This window comes from Argopecten irradians, chromosome 1, assembly GCF_041381155.1.
Source record: "Argopecten irradians isolate NY chromosome 1, Ai_NY, whole genome shotgun sequence".
NCBI lineage: Eukaryota > Metazoa > Mollusca > Bivalvia > Pectinida > Pectinidae > Argopecten > Argopecten irradians.
In genome coordinates this window covers 26944546-26967640 of record NC_091134.1, presented here as the reverse complement: position 1 = coordinate 26967640, position 23095 = coordinate 26944546, and the positions used below count along the sequence as shown (strand labels likewise).

The 23095-nt window shown below is 35.3% G+C and overlaps 2 protein-coding genes across 2 annotated transcripts; both read right to left on the bottom strand.

Annotated features, from left to right (window-relative positions):
• Positions 1–1450: 1450 nt before the first annotated feature.
• On the bottom strand, positions 1451–12461 carry LOC138322561 (eukaryotic translation initiation factor 5A-like). Its single transcript, XM_069266564.1, has 5 exons — positions 12364–12461; positions 11148–11332; positions 6907–7011; positions 5706–5840; positions 1451–2513 (listed from the first exon to the last, which is right to left on the bottom strand). Exons 2-5 carry the CDS (start codon positions 11316–11318, stop codon positions 2445–2447), a joined length of 480 nt encoding a protein of 159 aa, XP_069122665.1. The 5' UTR covers positions 11319–11332; positions 12364–12461; the 3' UTR covers positions 1451–2444.
• Positions 12462–13221: 760 nt separating this feature from the next.
• On the bottom strand, positions 13222–19274 carry LOC138320518 (uncharacterized). Its single transcript, XM_069263569.1, has 9 exons — positions 19225–19274; positions 18646–18751; positions 17424–17510; positions 14977–15120; positions 14684–14782; positions 14439–14511; positions 14122–14250; positions 13726–13941; positions 13222–13496 (listed from the first exon to the last, which is right to left on the bottom strand). The coding sequence occupies exons 1-9, from the start codon at positions 19272–19274 to the stop codon at positions 13222–13224; spliced, it is 1179 nt and encodes a 392-aa protein (XP_069119670.1).
• Positions 19275–23095: the final 3821 nt, after the last annotated feature.

The window sequence follows — 23095 nt, the reverse complement described above, 5'->3', positions numbered from 1 at the left end:
TGGTTGTTATTTTTCTTTCTAATTTTATCATCCTATGGTCAGGTGACCTAAAATTTAAGCCATTTGGACCCCACTGGGCTCCACCCCTCAGCCTTTGGGGACGAGACCGGGTCAAAATGACATAATAGCAAAATGTCCTCTTGTGGTTATAATGTGAGTCAAAAGTTTGAACAATTTTCAGTAGAAAATAAACAAAATATACCCAAGAAATAGTCAATATAAACTAAAGCAAACTTCCCAGGGGCAAACAAAGAGGCCAAGGGTTATAAAATTCACAATTCTGATAAAGCACCACAATATCTTGAGAACACAAGGTCCAATAATAGCATTATTACAAAGGACATGAATTCTATAATATAGTTATTGTCGAAAAATTCCCTTTTTCAAACTCATCCTAGATCTTGTTGATATAAGGCTACATACAGAGTTTCGTCAAAATCAGTTCACATTTACCAAAGTTATCTTGTTCACAAGCACAATGATAAAATTAGAAAAAAGGGCAATAACTTGTACGTTACTGTCGAATAATTCCCATTTTTGAACTCGTACGAAATCTTGTTGATATAAGGCTACATACAAAGTTCCATCAACCTTGGTTAACATTTACTCAAGTCATCATGTTCACAAAGTAAAGTTAATGCACGATGGACAATAGGCTATTGTAGTAGGTCACTATAACGTATGGTCAGGTGACCTAAAAATAGTAACAGTGACCTTGACCTTGACCTGGCAATCCTGAAACTGTATCTTGTCGAAAATATTATGGTCCTTTAAATTTGTGTGAAGTTTGATCAAAATCACTCAAAGAATGAAGCCGCTAGAGCACTGAAAAGGATTTTCTAAAAATAGTAACGGTGACCTTGACCTTTACCCTGCAACCTTGAAACTCAAACTTTTTCAGTCCTTTGTATTTGTGTGCAGTTTGATCAAATCACTCAAGGAATGAAGCCGCTAGAGTGCTGATAGGGATTTTCTAAAACTAGTAGCAGTGACCTTGAACTTCACCCAGCAACCCTGAAACTCGAACTCGTCCGAGATCTTGTTTATATTAAGCTACATACAAAGTTTCATCAATCTCGGTTCACATTTACTCAAGTTATCGTGTTTACAACAAAAAGTTAACGCACAACGGACAACGGACGACAAAAGGCAATCGCAATAGATCACCATGACCTATGGTCAGGTGACCTAAAAAAGCGATAACAAACTTTAAAAATCAAAATCCAAGATGGCTGCCTGGCGGCCATGTTGTTCGCCAATCGGTCCCAAAAGGCAGTATGCATAACTAGGGCCCTAGGGCAACGTACATTGAAATTTGAGAATGATCCCTTCAGTACTTTCTGAGAAATAGCGATAACATGAATTGTTAACGGACGGACCACGGACAAAAAGCAATTTGAATAGCCCACCATCATCAGATGGTGGGCTAAAAAAGAAAGAAAAAAAACCATCAGTGGCCATCCTTACTTTATTTTGCATTTGGACAAAATTGAATTCAATCCTTGGAGATTTCAATAAAACCTTTCAAGTATACATGTATATAGCACTATATCTCAGAAAATTACTTTTTTTTTTTAACAAAACAAAGTATCAGAAAAGTATTTCTATTAATCTTGATAATCTTCATAGTTTACTGATTTGTTTAAAGCAATGTAAAAAGCTACTTGGGTCATAATTATAAGTTGTCATGATAAAATAATTTAACTGGTGTCAAATATTAAGTTTCAATCAAAAACATATCTTAATTGCTGCATATCATGCGATCATAAGTTCAAATACCACTCCAGCCTAATTAAGACACTGTCATACACTCATCAAAACTGCAATGTTGGCTCTTATAAACCATCCACACCATGTCTTCTGAGCTCAAATATTACTTTCTTCATAAAATCATAATTATGCAGCAAAGCACTAAAGAAATTACAAGAGGCGATACAACCAGACATATTAAAAAAAAATTAAGCATTTTGCTAAACGGGGAAAAAAGAGAGGTGTTTTTGCATTATGCAATACAATTTTGTGTATAGAATAACTATCTAAAATAATAAATAAAGATATTCTAGACACATATCAACCTTGAACGAAACAAATTATTTTAACAATTAACTGATCAAAACTACTTTCAATATCATACTGAAGAATTACATGGGAGAATAAGTAACTAAAAATGTCTCAAGGACTTTCACAAGCATTATCTTTTATATTTGTGGAAACAGCTGTTGCCATTACAAGAAAGCAAATTGAGATAGAATTAGGTTCCTGTAAATCTTAAGCTAAGCTAAAGTAAAATATCGTACTTCAGCTATTATTTTGGAATTAGGAATCTTTCATTCTACATGGGGATTTTTTCAGCTCATCCGATGACTCTCACAAACGTCTGATGTACTTATGTTGTTTTTATATTGAGCCAAATCTGTCCAAATATCAGAACCAAACTCAGCAGCTCAATCCTTATTGGTCAGCGTCTTCACTGCTATTATGGTCTCCTCACCCATGGCTTTAAGGACCGTCACCTATATAAATAAATATCAAATATCCCCTTTATCATGTCGATTAATGAAATGTGTATCCTTCAAACATCTCTACAAGAAACATTAGGCCAAAAACAATTAATTATTAGTTTCTCAGCCCATTTTTTTCAAATCTAATGAGGTAGGCAGGTGGGGTTTTTTTTTTGTAATTTTTTATTCCCTACCAAAACGGTGAGGCAGGTACATTACTTATTTTTTTTTTTAATTATTTTTTTTTACAAATGGCATGTTTTAAATATAGATCTATTTGTATATTATATAATATGTTAGTAATAAAATTGACCCACATAGTCATTTTGTTTCTCTTTCAAAACCCATCCATCTACTATCCACAGTGGATAATAATATATATATATATATATATGTTTCTGATACTAGCCTTCATGAATATACTTATAACATTGGTAATATGTCCAATATTACTTGTAAATTATATAATTACACGTAAACTTGATTGTCAATTATTTCATTGAAAACCAAGAAAAATTGTTGGACAGAATCCTGAGAAATACACCTGCTGACTGACATTATGTGTAACATGTGTGCAAATAGCAGTCATTCAAAATATTGTTTTTCCCCTGTCTGTGGACATTTCTTGCACATACATAATATTTAAATCATATGTTTAAAGTGAACAGTCGGGCAAGGATGGCTAAAGTCGGTAAAAATGGTGTGAATGTATCCAGTATAATTTCTTATGAAATGGAAAAATAAAAATCTCTCGTCAAAATCTGTCTGCGTACGAAGAAATTAATTTAAAGTATGGGAATTCTAAAACGTCCTCCCGGCACACTATGTCCGTGGTTACATTTCCACACAGCCTCGCTTTCAATGCTTTCAACTTTTCTTTACTTTAATGGTCAGAACTGGGAAACTAAGCAGAACTTGACAGTCGTATTAATATGTGAGAACTTTTGGAAGGCCAATGAACGCATTTAGACTGGTTTTCTTTGCCCAACTATTCACTTTAAGTCATTGTTTGATATTTTAAAATTTTTGATGATTTTATTATTATTTTCTCAATAATAATCCTGGAGAAAATTGGTAGCAAGATTAGTCTGCCATTGCTTTACGATTGTAAACAACCACGCTTCAGTTGGCCAACTTCTGTGAATAAAATCATTTTACAGTTCATCATGCATCTGGAACGTGATTATTTTCATCTTCATCATTTCAGATATTTATCATATATTTTTAACACTTTTACCTAGATTAATCTGATGTATAACGTAGCTAAACCGGCAGCAAAAACAAAAGTAAAACTTACAAATTTCTGGACCGGCAAAATCCGAAATTTAATGTGCCAGTCGTTTTTTTATTGTATTTATTTTGGCGATAAAATAAGGCAGTGTGGGCATAAAAATCATGTGCAGCGGGGCCTGAGAAACTAATAATAATTTTGTCTGCCTTAATTAATACAAGTCTTGACAACAAATCATAACATCTATTAATTTCTAATTCATTCCTTTGATACAGAATGGTCAGAATTACTAACTGATTGTACCATATTATTTCTATATATAACTGCTAGGGCTGCCGCGGTTCACCGGTATATTGGGGTATTGCAATACACCACCAAAAAATATTGTACCGCGATACAGTTTACCTGTACAGGTTTTTTACGATATATTTTCTTAGTATCATAATTTCATTAATTTGATATAATTAAAATGTCCTGTCATTAAAACAAAACCAGCAAGTTGTATTTGTTTTCCTTTCCGATAATATGAAGCCATGTGGGTATCCCTTTCGTTTTCATTCGATTCAGATGTCGGTCAAATGTTTGTAACTAACGTGTTTAATGTTCAAATGATTCAAACATTTGCATGACGTTGAATATAAACAATATGACATTAGGCTAGTGACTGAAATATTATCAAGCTGATTCGCTCCATCAATCAACAATACCGGAATATATAATTCTCTAAACACATTTAAGGCCCGGTGAATACATGGCTGCAGAGATTTTGCCAGCTATTTCAGGCTTCATCGTCCGTCGCCATTTTCGATTTCCTACACGTGTCAAAACAACACTGCAAGCCGATCAGCCCTTTGAAGTTTAATCACGATCGTAAGCTTATTTTGCCAGGACAATTGTATGTAAATTTGTTCATTATTTAGGTTCAAAAGTGTAAATATTTGCAGACACTATCATGTTTAGTTATTGCATTATTAGGTTATGATCGTCTGTAGCCTAGCGTTTTCACAAACAGACTCGTATTTTTTTAAAACAAGAACCTCACATTTGAACATTTTTGTTACTCAACAACACGGTTCAAATCGATGTAAAACTACATATCATAGCACTGTATGTTTGTATAATGTAAAGGGTGTTTTTATTATGGAATACATACAAAATAGACACCACATATGTAAAGGTCAAAATATTGCAATACATATCACAATACAGTTGTGGTGTATCGCAATATATCGTGGTACGCTTCTGCCGTATCTTGGCAGCCCTAATAACTGCGCCTATGGATATGCCAGAATACCAATTATATGTTACACATGCATGTCACAATATGATAACCAATTCTTAATTAATAACACAGTCTGATATCTATAAAAGGATTTGTGCAGCAAAAAAATGATTTCAGTTTATGCTAACTTCCATACATATCAAACATCTCATTAGGAAATCATGGCTTTAAACTCTTGTGTATATGGTCAAAACGGCAAAAATCCCCAAAAAAATAACATTTTGTCAACTTGGTATCTTTGAGTGACAAAAGCTCAAAAACAAGCACACCAACATATGTTTTTTCTTCCGTTTTCTTATGGTATGAACTCCTTTTTCCAAAAATCTATATGAGAAAAAAGTTGAATACAAGAAAATTTTGACTTCTCAGAGGTGTACATCCTTAAATACTCCATAGTAAATTTGATAAAGCAATACAAGTTTTAAGGAAGGCTCCCTAGAATTTTTCCTTAAATTTTGTAATGCTTTTCTATGGGGAAACTTAAGTTAAGGAATTCTTTAATGGAATGTTCATGAAACTTGGATCCTCCAGTGCGAGACAGAAATCTCAATCTGTGGTGCAAGTTTCTTCAGTTGTTAAACATAATGCAGACAACACTAATATATGAAATTGGAGACTGATCCCTTCAGTACCTCTGAGAAATAGTGGTAACAACCAAACAATACAGCAAACAGAATAAACATGTACTCACATTGAAATTTTCTCCTTTTTCAAATTTAGTCATTATTTCTTTACCCGTCTCACCCTCTGGAACCTTGAGGTCATCCCGGGTGTCACCATTATCTTCCATTAAACTAACATACCCATCATCATTTATGTCAACAACCTGAAATATAAGAAAATTCCAAGAATATGGCCAGCTCACTTAGGGTTTAAAGTGAATAGTCGGGTGAAGGAAGGCTAATGTCGGTAAAATCCAGTATAATTTCTTATGAAATAGAAAAATAAAATTTCCTGCCAAAATCACTCTGCATGTGAAGAATTTAATTTATATTATAGGAATCCTAACATGTCTTCCTGGCTGGCTATGCCTGTATTGGCATTTCCATGCAGCCTCGCTCTCATAGAGTTGTTTTTAAAATGTGCCAAGACTAAAAGGGTATTTTACATAACTTCAGTGGTCAAAATTGGACAACATTAGCAGAACTGGACCGCCGTTTTGATATGTAAGGACTTTTGGAAGGCCAATGGACGCATTTAGCGGGGTTTTCTTTGCCTGACTATTCACTTTAAGTTACAATGTCGATGGATATGTAAAGCACCTCAGGTCACTCCTACATCAAACAAAATCAATAGGGGCCCAACAGTCACACAATTCTGGATATACAGATGTGTTAACTGTACTTAACATTGCACCCATCAGGCTCCCTCAGGACTAATGTGAGCATACTGAGTTTTCCCTATTAAACGCGCCTCCTCTAAAAAGGGCGCCTTCACGATTTTTGCTGGAAAACAAGAGGCCCAGAGGGCCTGTATCGCTCACCTGGTTTGTAATGCTTAGGAATGTTCTGAATATAGGTTCATTGTTTCTTTTCTGAAGGAATTTGAATATTTACCTTCCCCTATTGGGCCCCACTCTTTCTGCTCCAGGGAGTCAAAGCCAAAATTTATACGAACTGTTAATCCCAAGTATGTTTCTGGGCCAAATTTGGTGAAAATCCAAGCAGAGCTATATGACTATTAGCGATTTACAGGATTTACTGCTATTTCCCATATTGCCCCCGGGTGTCATTCGTTCATTTTTTAGCTTACCTGGCCCGAAGGGTACATAAGCTCACCGGCCCTTCAGGCCAGGTGAGCTTAAAAATGAACAAATTTCATACAATTTTTGTGCCAGATTGTGACAGTTTTTCTTTGGAGATGCTAAAAAAAATACTCAATCTTCAACCCACCTGCAAGTCTCTCCTGACCACATGTGGAACATTCATATTGTGTGTAGAGGGACATATGTCTTCATATTTTTTTCCAGAAAAAATATCAATGCCAACCAAATGAACCTGAAATGAAACCATGTCAATTTAGTAAAATTGTAGTACCCTGACCATAAACAACCTGTATCGCTCACCTGGTTAATTAGTAAAATTGCAGTACCCTGATCATAAACAACCTGTATCGCTCACCATGTCAATTTAGTAAAATTGCAGTACCCCGATCATAAACAACCTGTATCGCTCACCATGTCAATCTAGTAAAATTGTAGTACCCTGATCATAAACAACCTGTATCACTCACCTGTATCGCTCACCATGTCAATTTAGTAAAATTGCAGTACCCTGATCATAAACAACCTGTATCACTAACCTGGTCAATTTAGTAATTGTCACGAAAAAGAATAATAGAATCTTACATGGGTCTGTGAAGTGGACAGGGATATCTCAACTCGAGTGAACGATTTTGGCCGGTCAACCGGAGGCTTGCCGAGGGTTGGCGGCCAAAATGCAATATCACTGAGAAGTAGAAAAGTACGATTTTACAAGTCCCGATCCGGAAAAATTGTCCTTTCAAGTTAAAATTGTACTTGGGCTAGTAAAATCGACCCAATCACAGTAAAATAGGATAAAACATTTTAAAATCGCCCCATTTTAGTAAAATAGTACCATATCATATTAAAACTGTACCATGTACATAGTAAAATTGTACCAATCTTCTGAACGGTTGAGCGCCCACATCGCCAGATTTATCTGTACACGTGTAAGCGGGAGCTGGCTGGCTGACTGCCTAATCAGCGACCCGGCTACACGGTCACTAGTAAGCCTACTGCAATATACAATATATCGCTCCGTACGTTTTGTTTCTATACTGGTGCGATCGATTTAAGAAGGCAACGGTGGATTTGTGTTAATAAATAGCAACATATAATTATTTAACTACACGTATATATCATCCAGTTACAATATGTTTTGATTAAAAACGATTCAATTTGATGTTTTTTTATCAACCAACAAAACTGTGACAAGTGACATTGGTTTTGCTGATAATCACGTACTGGTATTAAATATCTACACAAACTTTCTATTTAGTTTACTTGTTTATATTGTGAACACTTTCTCAGCGTGTTGTAAAATCAGCTTGCACATAAACACTGACGGTACTATGGGATTACCAAACACAGATCTCTCTCTGCTGTCAACAGAGAAAAAGAAGGAGTTTCCAATCTCTATGTATACATAATGTTTTATGTCAAACAGACATCGCAAAATTTGCCAGTCCGGCAAAATTTGACTCGGACCGCCTATTTTAAAATCTGGTCAGGACCGACCGTCCGGCAATTATTGAGTACTGGAAGTCAGTAGAAATGGTGTCTCTGAAGTATTACACAGGTGCTGGACCTGGCAAAAACGTAAACAGCATCAGGACCAGTGTTCCAGCTAGAATTTGAAAAGGGCAGGGCGCTGGGCAAAAAAAGAGCATTTTTTTTCGCGACATAAAACTTTTAGGGCATTTTATATACGACATACAGCTAATATCAGAAACAACTGTATAATATGTATATCATTGCATCATAATTATTAATTATCAATGATTCTAATATCATTACCTATATTATGGCATCAAGTAGACTTTGGGAGTGTTTAGTGAATTCTCCAAAATGTCTGAGGCATAGAAAGAAAATGTTGACTGTTTTGATAATGATTCGTTTAATTTTTATTTGGATTAACATGTATAGGATGCCACAATATCTGCTTTGTTTCAGTTCTGTATTTGTCTCTGTACTCTCTGCTGATTCCTTAAGTCTTACTTCAAGAAACATCTTCCATATATTTGTCTTTGCAATGTGTGTTGTCATTTACAAAGTCCATTCAGTCTCGCATCAAGTAACATTTACCAAATAAGTATTATAAATTGCCACAATTTGTCTTTAAGTGATCATGTGTTTACCATTTTGTTTCAGAATTTAGTTCTATCCATGAGCTTGAATGGATTTACAGAATGAAAAGAGAAGAAACAAAATTCTTTCAATTAAATTAAATTTATTTAACAAGTAAATGTTGAAAACAATGTATCCACATATACAGCTCCCTGTAATCTCACCATGCACTGATCAGTAGACAAACCTACACATCTCTCAGACATTACAAATTATCAATATTAAAACAAACACACTTTCATCCATGATATCAAGAAGTTAATAAATTAAAATTAAAAAAATATATATATATATATAAATTGTAACAAAGTTGCATGTCCAAATTAAGTAGTTGACAACAATTGTAAGTGACTTCAAAAGAGTTCTTTGATAAAAGTATGTGTATATATAACCTAGGAAATGCGTCACACATATACTAAATCACTGACACACAATAAAATAAGGCTGGTTGTGAGGTGTTCATATATCATAAGTGAAGCTAGCGCTGGACATCAGGAGTACTAGTACGTCCTCAGCATCAGATTTGTCATCTATGGAGTAGAAGGAAGCTCTACAAATTAAAAAGAAAACAAAAATATTAAACAATTGGACCATTATTCAAGTTTTATTCTCAATGTTAATTATTTGAAATTGCATGTCTCTGACGCGAATTAACGTTTAAGATAGGCCTACTGGTCATGAAATAAATAAGTATTTTATACACGGTGATAGTGGTGGAACATCAGTTGCAAATTCTAATTGATCGATGATCGGAATCGGTTTGTACTTCCGATGCGATGTATCGATTATTAATTGGATTTTTTAACCAAATATTTTTTGAGCATATTTCTTTTTTATTCATGGATGAAAAGGTCATTTTTGATGTCCCTAAAGTATTTTTTGTGATGTAAATGGTTATATTGACAACAAATATAATTACTTTCAATGAATTAAAATTTCTTGATCGACGACCCACATGGTGGATTTTGATGTCAAAAACCCATCATGTAATAATGCATACATAAACACAAGAAAAACTCATCATATTTCAAGTGACTCAACTTGATTAAGGTTTAGGAAGTCATTTAAACTATTTTCTTTAAGGAAAACAAATAATTGAAGGAATTTTATTTTTCTCATTCGATAATCGATTATGAGAAATTGCAATCGATCATCGGATCAGTTGACATATAATCAATGATTAATCGTATATTACGATTAATCGGAACATCACTACGCAGTGAACGAAAAATACGGCTTATAGTAATACTTTATGTTCAAATTAAGTTTGAATAAATGTATAGGATTAAATGAGGAATTCGATGACTGAAATAACTTCGTGTATTTTGATGATTTGTGCCTGGATTTAACGAAGCCATGCCTCACAGCTCGCACTACCAGAAAATGTATAATTACACATTAAATTACGCAAGATATCAATTCCAAAGTGTTATCGGTGGCATAGAATAATAATTGCCAATTCAAAATCTCGCTTCTTGATCGATAAAGCTTCTTATTTTGTGAATTTATTTACTTTTTGCACATCAATGAAAAGCCTACACGCGAAAATGCTACGCAGATTTTGAAGCAATCAAGGCAAAAATGTATCAAAATACATGACGAAAATTGCATATGACTACATACCTGAACATCCCCAAAAGATCGTGACATTTCTTTGCCGATTTGTTGAGTTCTTTGCGAGATAAAAACATTGTAAATTTGTTTATTGTGAGTCGGAAGTTGAAGACATCAATGATGTTCGTGAGCAAACAGGAAGCAGGAAGTTGTGTTAGCTAGACTTGCTAAGTCCCGAATTTGAGCCGACAGTATGGGGAAATTGAAAAAGGGACAGGGCGATGGGAAAAGGGGCAGGGCGTTTGGAAAAAGGGCAGGGCGCTGGGAATTAAGGGCAGGGCGCCGCGCCCTGCTAACCCGACCTAGCTGGAACACTGAGGACCGACCGTCCGGCAATTATTGAGTACTGGAAGTCAGTAGAAATGGTGTCTCTGAAGTATTACACAGGTGCTGGACCTGGCAAATATGTAAACAGCATAAGATAAATTAAATAATCAAGAAAACAGCTGCCTGGATACTTATAGCAGAAAGTTATGTTTACTTCAAAAATTCACATTAATATTCGGTCCGGCGAAATTTCGTTCGGTCCGGCTTACTCACAGTTCTTGCCGGTCCGTATGTCTGGCCTTTTTTTTCAACTTTTGCGATGTCTGGTCAAATTGACATCGGCTAGTGCAAAAGAGAAGAAATTGAATGATACTTTCTGCTTACCTTAGCATGACCGTGTTTTCCTGTTTTGGATGTAGACATTTCTACAATTTTGCAAGGCCTAGCCTTAATTACAACATATCCATTCTTCCTCAGGGCCGAGCACTGCTGGGGGAAAGTTGCAGAGGCCCCGGATTCACCACTTTGGAAATCAGTATCCTCATTGTCACTCATTTTGAAGATGTTATCTAAAAAATAAATATTCATCAGTCACAAAACTGACCTGTCATGTCATTTACATTTCATTTCATAGTGCATTCCAGGTAGTGCCTATTACATTGAATGGAATAAGGATATACAGGTAATGATTTTTATTGAAATATACTATAGTGGTCACATGATAGCGAGGGACTTTCAAAATGGCTGCTCAAAGTAACGATGGAACAAGACATCGTTTACAAAATGGGATGGTTCTTTGTTTTTAATACATGTCACTTCATAATATATGTGCGTTTTGAGAGAAAAAAATATCTCCACTATAGATGTGTGCCAGTATGGGAACCACTGCAGTTGGATTATTTCTGTAATAGACACTTACAAGAGGTAGGTCAACCTGACTTGATTTTCCAGAATAAAGTTTAGAAGACTCGAGTAAGGATTCCGACGAGAGACATCTATCAAACGTCCGAATATAAGAGTCTAGAGGAGGAATCTCAATAGGGATTACGTTACCTTAATGAATAATACGTTTCACTGTATTTTGACTATAGATCAATTGTGTTTATTATGAATGATCAATTTAAGGACATCATAACTCAAAATGATGCGCAGACACATTCCGTTTCGGAACAGGGCCGAAATGCTCAATATTGACTAGTCACCCCAACTTGGACACCTGGCAACTTCACAAATATTACATGGGACGTGTAGTTGTTGGTTCCGGAGTGGAGTAAAGAGTAAGAGTGGTGTATAACTATTGAATCTTATGAATTTGTTCTAAATTAACTTGTATTGGTTCGAATTTCGAGTAGAAATCCAAGATCTGGAGTACGAGAGATGCAAGTCCCGATATTTATCATCAGCTCATAGACAGCACATGGGCGACTGGTCGCCGAACACTCTCGCTGTCATTTAGGAAGAAATACGTGTAAAACCAAATTTCCGTTGATAATAACAAAAAGAGCATACTAGTTATTCGTTTTTAAAGATAGAAAGTCTGAGTTGACGTATATAAAACAGTAAATCTATTGAATTAAAGGTAGAAGAATTGTAAACTCACGTGTTCCCCCGAATGGAAAAGAAAAAGAATCTGCTACGCATGTGCAACACGTAAACCAGGGGGCGACACCGTTTTGAATAAATGAAAACAGGTTGTATATAGCTACCGTCTAATAAAGCTCAGACGCATTATCTTCCGTGAATGGGTTATCTAACGGCCCTAGTGCAATAACGGCCCTTGCGTCAGAACGGCCCTAGTTAAAACGGCCCTAGTTTTAAATAGCCATAGTAGAATAAATACATTTAAAGACATATGTACTTAATATGTTGTCCATCTAATTGAAGTTTATTTAAAGGATAAATCGAAAAGAAGATAATTTGTTGAAATTGATCAGCCAATGTATATGTATAAGATAATGATTACATTTATATATTATTATGCATAAATATATACAAGTTGATTATTATACTATATCAAGTGTATTAATGGGAAAAGATATTCAAATTTTATAAAACTTTGTACATGTTGTGGAGATAAATGTACATAATATATATATTTATTACCGTTTTCACATAATTTTAATTTTATCGTTGTGAAGCAATTGATTTCATTATGTTGAAATGTATAGATACGACATATGTACTTATAAGTAATTAAGATAAATTTTCATAATAAATACTTTATATGAGGGTGTCTGCCAACAATGTAACCGTTAGCTTGTTGGCTAATTGGTTACATTGCTGCCCAGCTCTTGCCACGTGGAGGCCCCCTCTACAAGAGCCACGCGATTTTTTTCCTAACAATTAATAAATTACACAGAGTCCAGTAAGTCAAATTAATAATGTACGTTCTAACAGAAGGATGATATTCAGCATAGTATACAAATGTCTATATATAGTCTAAAAGATGTACCACCGGCTACTCCAGGACCACAGGACGAGGGGCGTAGACATCTCCAATCTTCTTTAAAAACTGGGACGTGGTCAACTCATCGTGGTCGTACTGGTCCCACATGGTGTGTACGCGACCCTGGATGCGTCTGAAGGCGACTCTCTGATGACGTTGAAGCGCATTCTCTGACACCAAACGCTGTTGGATGGTCACCAGTGTAGCCTCCTTCAGCAGCAGCGGAACCAGCATGTAGAAGGGGAGGTTGGCGCGTCCAGCTTTGCCGTTCAAGCGATGATGCCAGCCTGAAAAAAAAACATTAAATTATATTAGACATGGAGATGCATCAATATACTTCTTATTGTCACTTTATATATATATACATATATATATATGTATATATATTCAGTATGACCAATTATTCATATTTTATTATGAATTACTACTTCTCTTTCTTTATATATATATTTGATTAATTTGAAATACCGGGGTATTTAACATGACTAAAATAGCACATCTTTATATCATACATACCTTCTACATCATTGTTGGTTCGCACCGGCTGCCGATAGACGCACCAGTTCGTCGGCGACCAGACGCGGCTCCGGATCCACTGGCTGTCGATGTAGCTAACCAAGTCCCTCAGTTCCGGAGTGTTGGCCCTGGCTGATAAGTTCCGGAAGGCTGGCTCTATCTGGGCAGACGGAAGAAAGGGCAAAGCTAACAACTGTTTCACGAACTGGTGAACTCCTGCGAATATAAATAAGAATTATAAGAAGAAGCAAGTATAATTATCGGAATTTTTAACTTGAAATCATTGTCAAATAAAATATCATTTCTTTTATAAAACATTAAAGTGATCGAATGCTGTTTTTTGTAATAGTTTTTTTTTTACTTATGAAATATGCTTGATTTTTTTGTTTATTTTACCTTGTCTTCGGTCGTACGTCGGCCTCAATCCCAAGTTGGCAACCTTCCTGAGAACGGCCTGTGCCCAATGGAAGGAGCAGCCCTTCAGCTCCGTATCCGGAAACACGGCTCGAATGGCTGTCCAACAGGCTGTAAAGATAATATAAATAATATGAAAATAACGTAATAAGTTACATAGAACTCTCTCCCTGTCCATAAGTATATTAATATATTTAAATGTTGTTCCTTATAGTATGTACAAAATCCCATTCTACATTAAAGTTACAGCAATGTTTGAATAAATGAACAAGTTTTTTATTTTGTTGTTAACAACTTACCCGACTCAAAGTCCATTACAAAACCCTGAACTGCGGGCGGACCACCAAGACACTCCTTCAGCTTCTGGAACACCTACAAATGAAAAGATTTGTACATTACATTACAGTTACATTAACGTTTAAGTATTACTTTTCAATTAAATTTATTTTATAGTTAAAATAAATAGTTAAAATCAAATACCATAGTACACTATATTGCCACTTCAACATTTGATAAAAGGAAGATGTCTCTATTATTTACTTACAGCTTCATAATCAGCGGTCCTACGACTAGACATCAGTATAAAGGTCAGTGGTACCTGCTTGCAGGAATCTCCCTTCTGAAGGAATGGATCTTTCCGGACCTAATAAAAATGGATCACATCATCATTATCATCTGATAATTAAATATCATTATCATTATTAATATTCATGTATAAACAAACACTATCAATTACCGCAAGTATGCTTAGTAAACATATTTTTGATAGAGATATTTTGAACGACTTTTTTCTGGAATGAATAATATTATCACACTAGTCAGCAGAAGTTGACCTACCTTGAATGTATCGTCCAGATACCATCGTCGAGCTTGGCGAAGAAGATCTAGTTGCTGAGCAGTGGCGAAGAGGGTATGCCGCTGGTTATCAACTCTGACGTCACCAATGATGAAGGCTGGACAGTTGAGGAAGGCGTGATCGATCTGTAATAAAAAATAGTTTATAAAAGACATTGTCAATTAAACAAGAGCTGTTGGAGAACAGGCAAAGCTCGCCTATTCAGAAGAAGTTGATGTTCAAGATTTTACTATTTAAACATGGAAATATGACAAATTAACAGACTCAAAAAACCCCTAAAGGGCCCCAAATTGGCTGTATTATCACGTTCAGCATCCATACACATTAGGAAAATAAAAAGATTCAATATGTCCTGCAGAATTTCCATAATTTGGTGAGAAGATTAGTCTGCCATTGCTTTACGATTGTAAACAACCACGCTTCAGTTGGCCAACTTTGTGAATAAAATCATTTACAGTTCATCATGCATCTGGAACGGTGATTATTTTCATCTTCATCATTTCAGATATTTATCATATATTTTTAACACTTTTACCTAGATTAATCTGATGTTTTAACGTAGCTAAACCGGCAGCAAAAACAAAAGTAAAATCTTACGAATTTCTGGAACCGGCTAAATCCGGAATTTAATGTGCCAGTCGTTTTTTTATTGTATTTATTTTGGCGATTTAAATAAGGCGCCAGTGTGGGCATAAAAATCATGCTCCGCTGCAGGCGGGCGCGGCTGACTGAGAACTAATAATAATTTTGTCTGCCTTAATTAATACAAGTCTTGACAACAAATCATAACATCTATTAATTTCTAATTCATTCCTTTGATACAGAATGGTCAGAATTACTAACTGATTGTACCATATTATTTCTATATATAACTGCTAGGGCTGCCGCGGTTCACCGGTATATTGGGGTATTGCAATACACCACCAAAAAATATTGTACCGCGATACAGTTTACCTGTACCGGTTTTTTACGATATATTTTCTTAGTATCATAATTTCATTAATTTGATATAATTAAAATGTCCTGTCATTAAAACAAAACCAGCAAGTTGTATTTGTTTTCCTTTCCGATAATATGAAGCCATGTGGGTATCCCTTTCGTTTTCATTCGATTCAGATGTCGGTCAAATGTTTGTAACTAACTTGTATAATGTTCAAATGATTCAAACATTTGCATGACGTTGAATATAAACAATATGACATTAGGCTAGTGACTGAAATATTATCAAGCTGATTCGCTCCATCAATCAACAATACCGGAATATATAATTCTCTAAACACATTTAAGGCCCGGTGAATACATGGCTGCAGAGATTTTGCCAGCTATTTCAGGCTTCATCGTCCATCGCCATTTTCGATTTCCTACATGTGTCAAAACAACACTGCAAGCCGATCAGCCCTTTGAAGTTTGATCGTAAGCTTATTTTGCCAGGACAATTGTATGTAAATTTGTTCATTATTTAGGTTCAAAAGTGTAAATATTTGCAGACACTATCATGTTTAGTTATTGCATTATTAGGTTACGATCGTCTGTAGCCTAGCGTTTTCACAAACAGACTCATATTTTTTTAAAACAAGAACCTCACATTTGAACATTTTTGTTAACTCAACAACACCGGTTCAAAAATCGATGTAAAAACTACATAACATAGCAATGTATGTTTGTATAATGTAAATGGGTGTTTTTAATTATGGAATACATACATACAAAATAGGGCAATACACTACAATGTTAAGGTCAAAATATTGCAATACATATCACAAATACAGTTGTGGTGTATCGCAATAAAAGGATATCGTTTTGGTACGCTTCTGCCATGTGTGTATATGGTATCGTAAGGAATCCCCAAAAAAATTTCGCATCCTTTGTCAAACTTGGGTATCTATTGAGTGACAAAAGCTCAAAAACAACCACACCAACATATGTTTTTTCTTCTTCCGTTTTCTTATGGTATGAACTCCTTTTTCCAAAATGCATTTATATGAGAAAAAAATCCAATACAAGAAAAATTTTGACTTCTCAGAGGTGTAACATCCTTAAATACTCCATAGTAGTAAATTTGATAAAGCAATACAAGTTTTAAGGAAGGCTCCCTAGAATTTTTCCTTAAATTTTGTAATGCTTTTCTTTGGGGAAACTTAAGTTAAGGAAAAATATTCTTTAATGGAATGTTCATGAAACTTGGATCCTCCAGTGCAATATGAGACAGAAATCTCAATCTGTGGTGCAAGTTTCTTCAGTTGTTAAACATAATGCAGACATACTACTAATACATATAATCAATGAAATTGGAGACTGATCCCTTCAGTACCTCAGCGAGAAATAGTGGTAACAACCAAACAATACAGCAAACAGAATAAACATGTACTCACATTGAAATTTTTTCTCCTTTTTCAAATTTAGTCATTATTTCTTTACCCCGTCTCACCCTCTGGAACCTTGAGGTCATCCCGGGTGCGGTGTCACATTTATCTTCCATTAAACTAACATACCCATCATCATTTATGTCAACAACCTGAAATATATAAGAAAATTCCAAGATGTATGGCCAGCTCACTTAGGGTTTTAAAGTGAATAGTAGGGTGAAGGAAGACTAATGTCAGGTAAAATCCAGTATAATTTCTTATGAAATAGAAAAAAATAAAATTTTTGTTTTTTGCCAAAATCACTCTGCATGTGAAAAATTTAATTTTATATTATAGGAATCCTAACATGTCTTCCTGGCTGGCTATGCCTGTATTGGCATTTCCACGCAGCCTCGCTCTCATAGAGTTGTTTTTAAAATGTGCCAAAGACTAAAAGGGTATTTTACATAAATTTTGTCAGTGGTCAAAATTGGACAACATTAGCAGAAACTGGACCGCCGTTTTGATATGTAAGGACTTTTGGAAAGGCCAATGCGACGCATTTAGCGGGGTTTTCTTTGCCCATCTATTCACTTTAAGTTACAATGTCGATGGATATGTATAAAGCACCTCAAGGTCACTCCTACATCAAACAAAATCAATAGGGGCCCAAGAGTCACACAATTCTGGATATACAGATGTGTTAACTGTACTTTAACATTGCACCCATCAGGCTCCCTCAGGACTAATGTGAGCATACTGAGTTTTCCCTATTAAATTTAGCCCTCCTCTAAAAAGGGCGCCCTAATGATTTTTGCTGGAAAAAACAAGAGGCCCAGAGGGCCTGTATCGCTCACCTGGAGGCTGTCAAACTTTGGTTTTATTATGACGTATGCTTAGGAATGTTCTGAATATAGGTTCATTGTTTCTTTTTATGAAGGAATTTGAATATTTACCTTCCCCTATCGGGCCCCACTCTTTCTGCTCCAGGGAGTCAAAGCCAAAATTTTATACGAACTGTTAATCCCAAGGATGTTTCTGGGCCCAAATATTGAGTGAAAATCCAATCCAAGCAGAACTATATGACTATTAGCGATTTACAGGATTTACTGCTATTTCCCATATTGCCCCCGGGTGTCATTCGTTCATTTTTTTTAGCTTACCTGGCCCGAAGGGTACATAAGCTCACCGGCCCTTCAGGCCAGGTGAGCTAAAAAAATGAAAAATTTCATACAATTTTTGTGCCAGATTGTGACAGTTTTTCTTTGGAGATGCTAAAAAAAAGAACTCAATTCTTCAACCCACCTGCAGTCTCTCCTGACCACATGTGGAACATTCATTTGTGTCGTAGGAGGGACATATGTCTTCATATTTTTTTCCAGAAAAAAATATCAATGCCATCCAAATGAACCTGAAATGAAACCATGTCAATTTAGGTAAAATTGTAGTACCTGGACCATAAACAACCTTGTATCGCTCTCACTGCGTTAATTAGTACACATGCAGTACCCTGATCCATAAAACAACCAGATTAACGCTCACTCATGGTCAATTTAGTACAATTGCAGTACTACCGACCGATCATAAACAACCTGTATCGACTCACCATTGTACAATCTAGTTAGAATTGTAGAGTACCGTCCTGAACAATAAACAAACCTAGTATCACTCCACAACTAGCAATACCACGCTCCAACCAATTGTCAATGTATGTAAATTTGGCAGTACCCCCTTATTTCATATTAAACATAACCTGAATCGCTAAACTGGGTCAATTTAGTAATTGTCACAAAAATAGAATAATAGAATCTTAATTAACAACGGGTCTGTGAAGTGTGACCATGGATATCACAACCCGATGTGAGAAAGATTGATCTTGCTGACCGGTCCCAACGGCTACTCAGAGGGCTAAGTCGACGGGATAAAGAGCCCATGACGAGGTTTGCGCGACACTCCCAATGAATCAGAAGTAGATACGTAATCACTATATCCAAGAGATCAACTAAATCGTTTAGTCCGATCCGGAATAATAAAAATTCAACAGCGTATCCTTTCTCAAGTTAAAATCGTACTTGGGCTAAGTAAAAATCGACCCAAATCACAGTAAAATAGGAATAAAACAATTTAAAATCGCCCCCATTTTATTAAAATAGTACCTAAATAACAAAATGAAAACTGTAACCATGATACAATAAGTAAAAATTGTACCCAATTCTTCTGAACGGTTCGTACGCCCACAACGCCAGATTTATTCTGTAGCCATCGAGTAAGCGAGGAGCCGCGGCCTGGGCTTTGACTGCCTAATTCAGCGAACCCCACGCTGACGTGTGTCACTATTAATGCCTAACTGCCACAGAGATACAATATATATTGCTCCGAGACGGTTGTTTTGTTTCTACTACTGGTTGGCGATCGATCTTAGAAGCGTAACGTTGGAATTTGTGTGTATACTATTAGCTCTACGTATGTTAATCTATTGTGTGTCAACACGTATATAAAACATGTTGCCAGAATTTACAATATTGTATATTGAACTTTCTAAAAACGCTCTTCTATTTGATGTTTGTAATGAATATCAACCAACTCAAAACTGTTGAGCAAGTGACATTTGGAAGTTATAGTCGCGCATGCAGAAGCTTCATAAAACATATGATTACCGCACGAGTACTGGAGTAATTAAATATCATACACAAACCTTCTCTATTTTCTGATATTCATACCTTCGATTATCATTATAGTTTCGATGGAACAAATAACTTTCTTGCAGTTAGTTATTTTGTTGTAAAATCAGCTTGCACAATTCGAAACACTGACAGGAGGTACTCATAGATTGGATTACCATAACCCACAGATCCTCATCTCTCTGATCTGTGTCAACGAGAAAGAGAAAGAAAAAAGGTGAAGTGAGTTGTCCGCAATCTCTAGTGTATATACATAAGTAGATAGACATATATGTTGACAATGTCTCTAAATACACAACAGACATCGTCAAAACTTTGCCAGTTCGGCATAAATATATGAACTCGGATTTCGCCTGATTGTTTAAAAATTCTTGGTTTCAGGACCGAGGGATTTCTGTTTTTTTTCTGAGCTCCTGCTCTCCGTCCTTGGCGTGTTTATTTGAGTATGGAAGTCGTAGTATGATCAATGGCTCCTTCTGCGATAGTTCTCTGAGAGTTATTACATCAGGTGCAGGATCCTGGCATACGTGAAAAAGCTCGTAAACTCGAGCCTCAGGCGTACCTTATTTAGTGTTATCCATGTCGTAGAGATATTGAGAAATAGGGCAGGGCGCTCTCGCGAGTAGAGCTAACCATGTAAGTCGACAGCGCAATTTTTAATTTACGTCCGACTATAACAGAATCTTCTCATTAGGGCCTTTATATTGATTACTACAGTATCAAGTCTATAATTTATCAGGAAACAACATGTATAAATTTTGTCATATCTATATGCAACAATGTAGTAATAATTAAGATTTTCTCGCAATCGAGATAGTTTATAACAATTGATATATATTATTGAGGCTATCAAGTCTTACTATTGGGAAGTGTTTAGAGTAAGTTCTCCAAAAGATGTTCTGTAGGCATAGAAAGGTGAAGAATGATGACTGTTTTGAGTTTGTATAATGAATCGTTTTAATCTTTTTACACATTCTCGTGATTTTAGACATGTTTTAGGATTCAACAAGAATCTGGCTTTTGATTTCATGTTTCTTGTTATTTTGTCTCTGTACTCTCTGTCTGCTGAATTTCTTAAGTCTTAACTAGCAAGATGAGACTATGTCTTTCCATTATATGTTGTCTTCTTTTGCAAGATGTGTGTTGTGTCAAGTTACGAAATGTCCTTTCTAGTCCCTCGGCGCCTCTCAAGTATCATTTACCGTAGAATAATAAGTGTATTATAATATTTGCCTCCGATATGACTTTTTAACTTGAATACTATGAGTTTTTTACCGCTGTTGTAATTTTGTTGTCAAGAATTTAGTTCTATATCTTTGAGCGTTGACTGAATGGATTTTACAGAATGAAAAGGAGAAGGAAACAAAATTCTTTCAATTAAATCACATTTATTTTACAAGTGAGTGTTGTTGAACAACAATGTATCCTCTAGACAGTATTACAGACCCATTGTACTCTCCAACTCCTCATGCACTCTTGATCCGTAGACAAAGTCCTTATCACAACTGTTGTCTAGAGCATTACAATATTATCAATGTTTATAAACGCGTAGAACGTCACTGTTTCATCCTTTGATATTCAAAGAAGGTGTGAAATAAAATTAAGACATTTACATAGATCTATTGTTATATATAAGTGTATAGTTAAATTTGTTAGATAATCAGAGTTGTTCATGTCCGTATATTTAGAAGTATGATTGACGCATCTAATGTTGTTAATGTGATCTTTCAAAGAAGTGTTTCTTTGGAGTAAATTACTGTGGTAGTATTATAACCTTATGAAAGATGCTCCTTGACTGACATATACTAAAGTTCCCTGACACACAATAAAGATAAGGTCGTTGTGTTGGTTTGAGGTGTTTTCTAGTTATGTCATAAGTGACGGCTGAGCTGTCGCAGTCTTGGAGTCATGTCAGGATGTACTATGTCTTTCGACACATCAGATTTGTCCATCTATGAGCGAGGTAGATAGGATTAAGTGCTCTAGCAAATTAAATATGAAAACAAAAATAGTTAAACAATATTGGTGACCCATTATTCCATGTTTTTATTCTCAATGTTAAGTTATTTGAAAATATTTGCATGTCTCTGACGCGGCGAATTAAACGCATAAGATGAAGGCCTACTTGGACATTGGAATAAAAATTATGTATATGTACACCACGGTGAATAGTGGAGTGGGACACAAGAGACAACCAATTCTACTCTCTCAATAATTACAGATTCTAATCTGAAATCTATTCGTTGATCGGATTTCGTGGTTTGTATTAGTTACTTTCCGCGAGCATCGATGTATCGATTATTAATGGGATTTTTTTTTTTTTTTTTTGAACCCACAAATATTTTTTTACGCATTATTTCTTTTATATTTCATGGATGAAAATGGTTCAATTGATTTTGTCGAGATTTCCCTATAGTATTTTTTGTGAGTGATAAAAGGTTATATTGACCAACAAATATAATTTACACATTTATGAATAATTAAATTTCTTAGATCGACGACCCACAAGGTGGATTTTGTTGACAAAAAAGCCCATCCATGTAATAATGCGATACATTAAACACAAGTAAAAACTCATCAATATTGTTCAAGTGGACAGCCAACTTGTGCGAAATAAGGGTTTAGGTAGTCCATAGTAAAAACTATTTTGCTATTGAAAGGATAAACACAAATAAAAATTGAAGGAATTTTTATTTTATCTCCATTTGAGTAAATTACTATTATCTTGGCATGAAATTTGCGCAATCGATCATCGGATCAGTTGACACCAAATTATAATCAATGAAATAACACAGAATATTTCCGATTAATCGGAACATCAACACTACGCCCCCCAGCAATGTCGAGTGAACGAAAAATAACGGCTTATAGTAATACTTTATGTGCAAAAATTAAGTTTGAAAAATAAATGTATAGGATTAAAATGAGGAATTCGATGAACTGAAAATAACTTCGTGTATTTTGATGATTTGTGGCCTGGATTTTAACAAAGCCATGCCTCACAGCTCGCACTACCAGGAAAATGTAATAATTACACATTAAAATTACGCAAGATATCAATTCCAAAAGTGTTT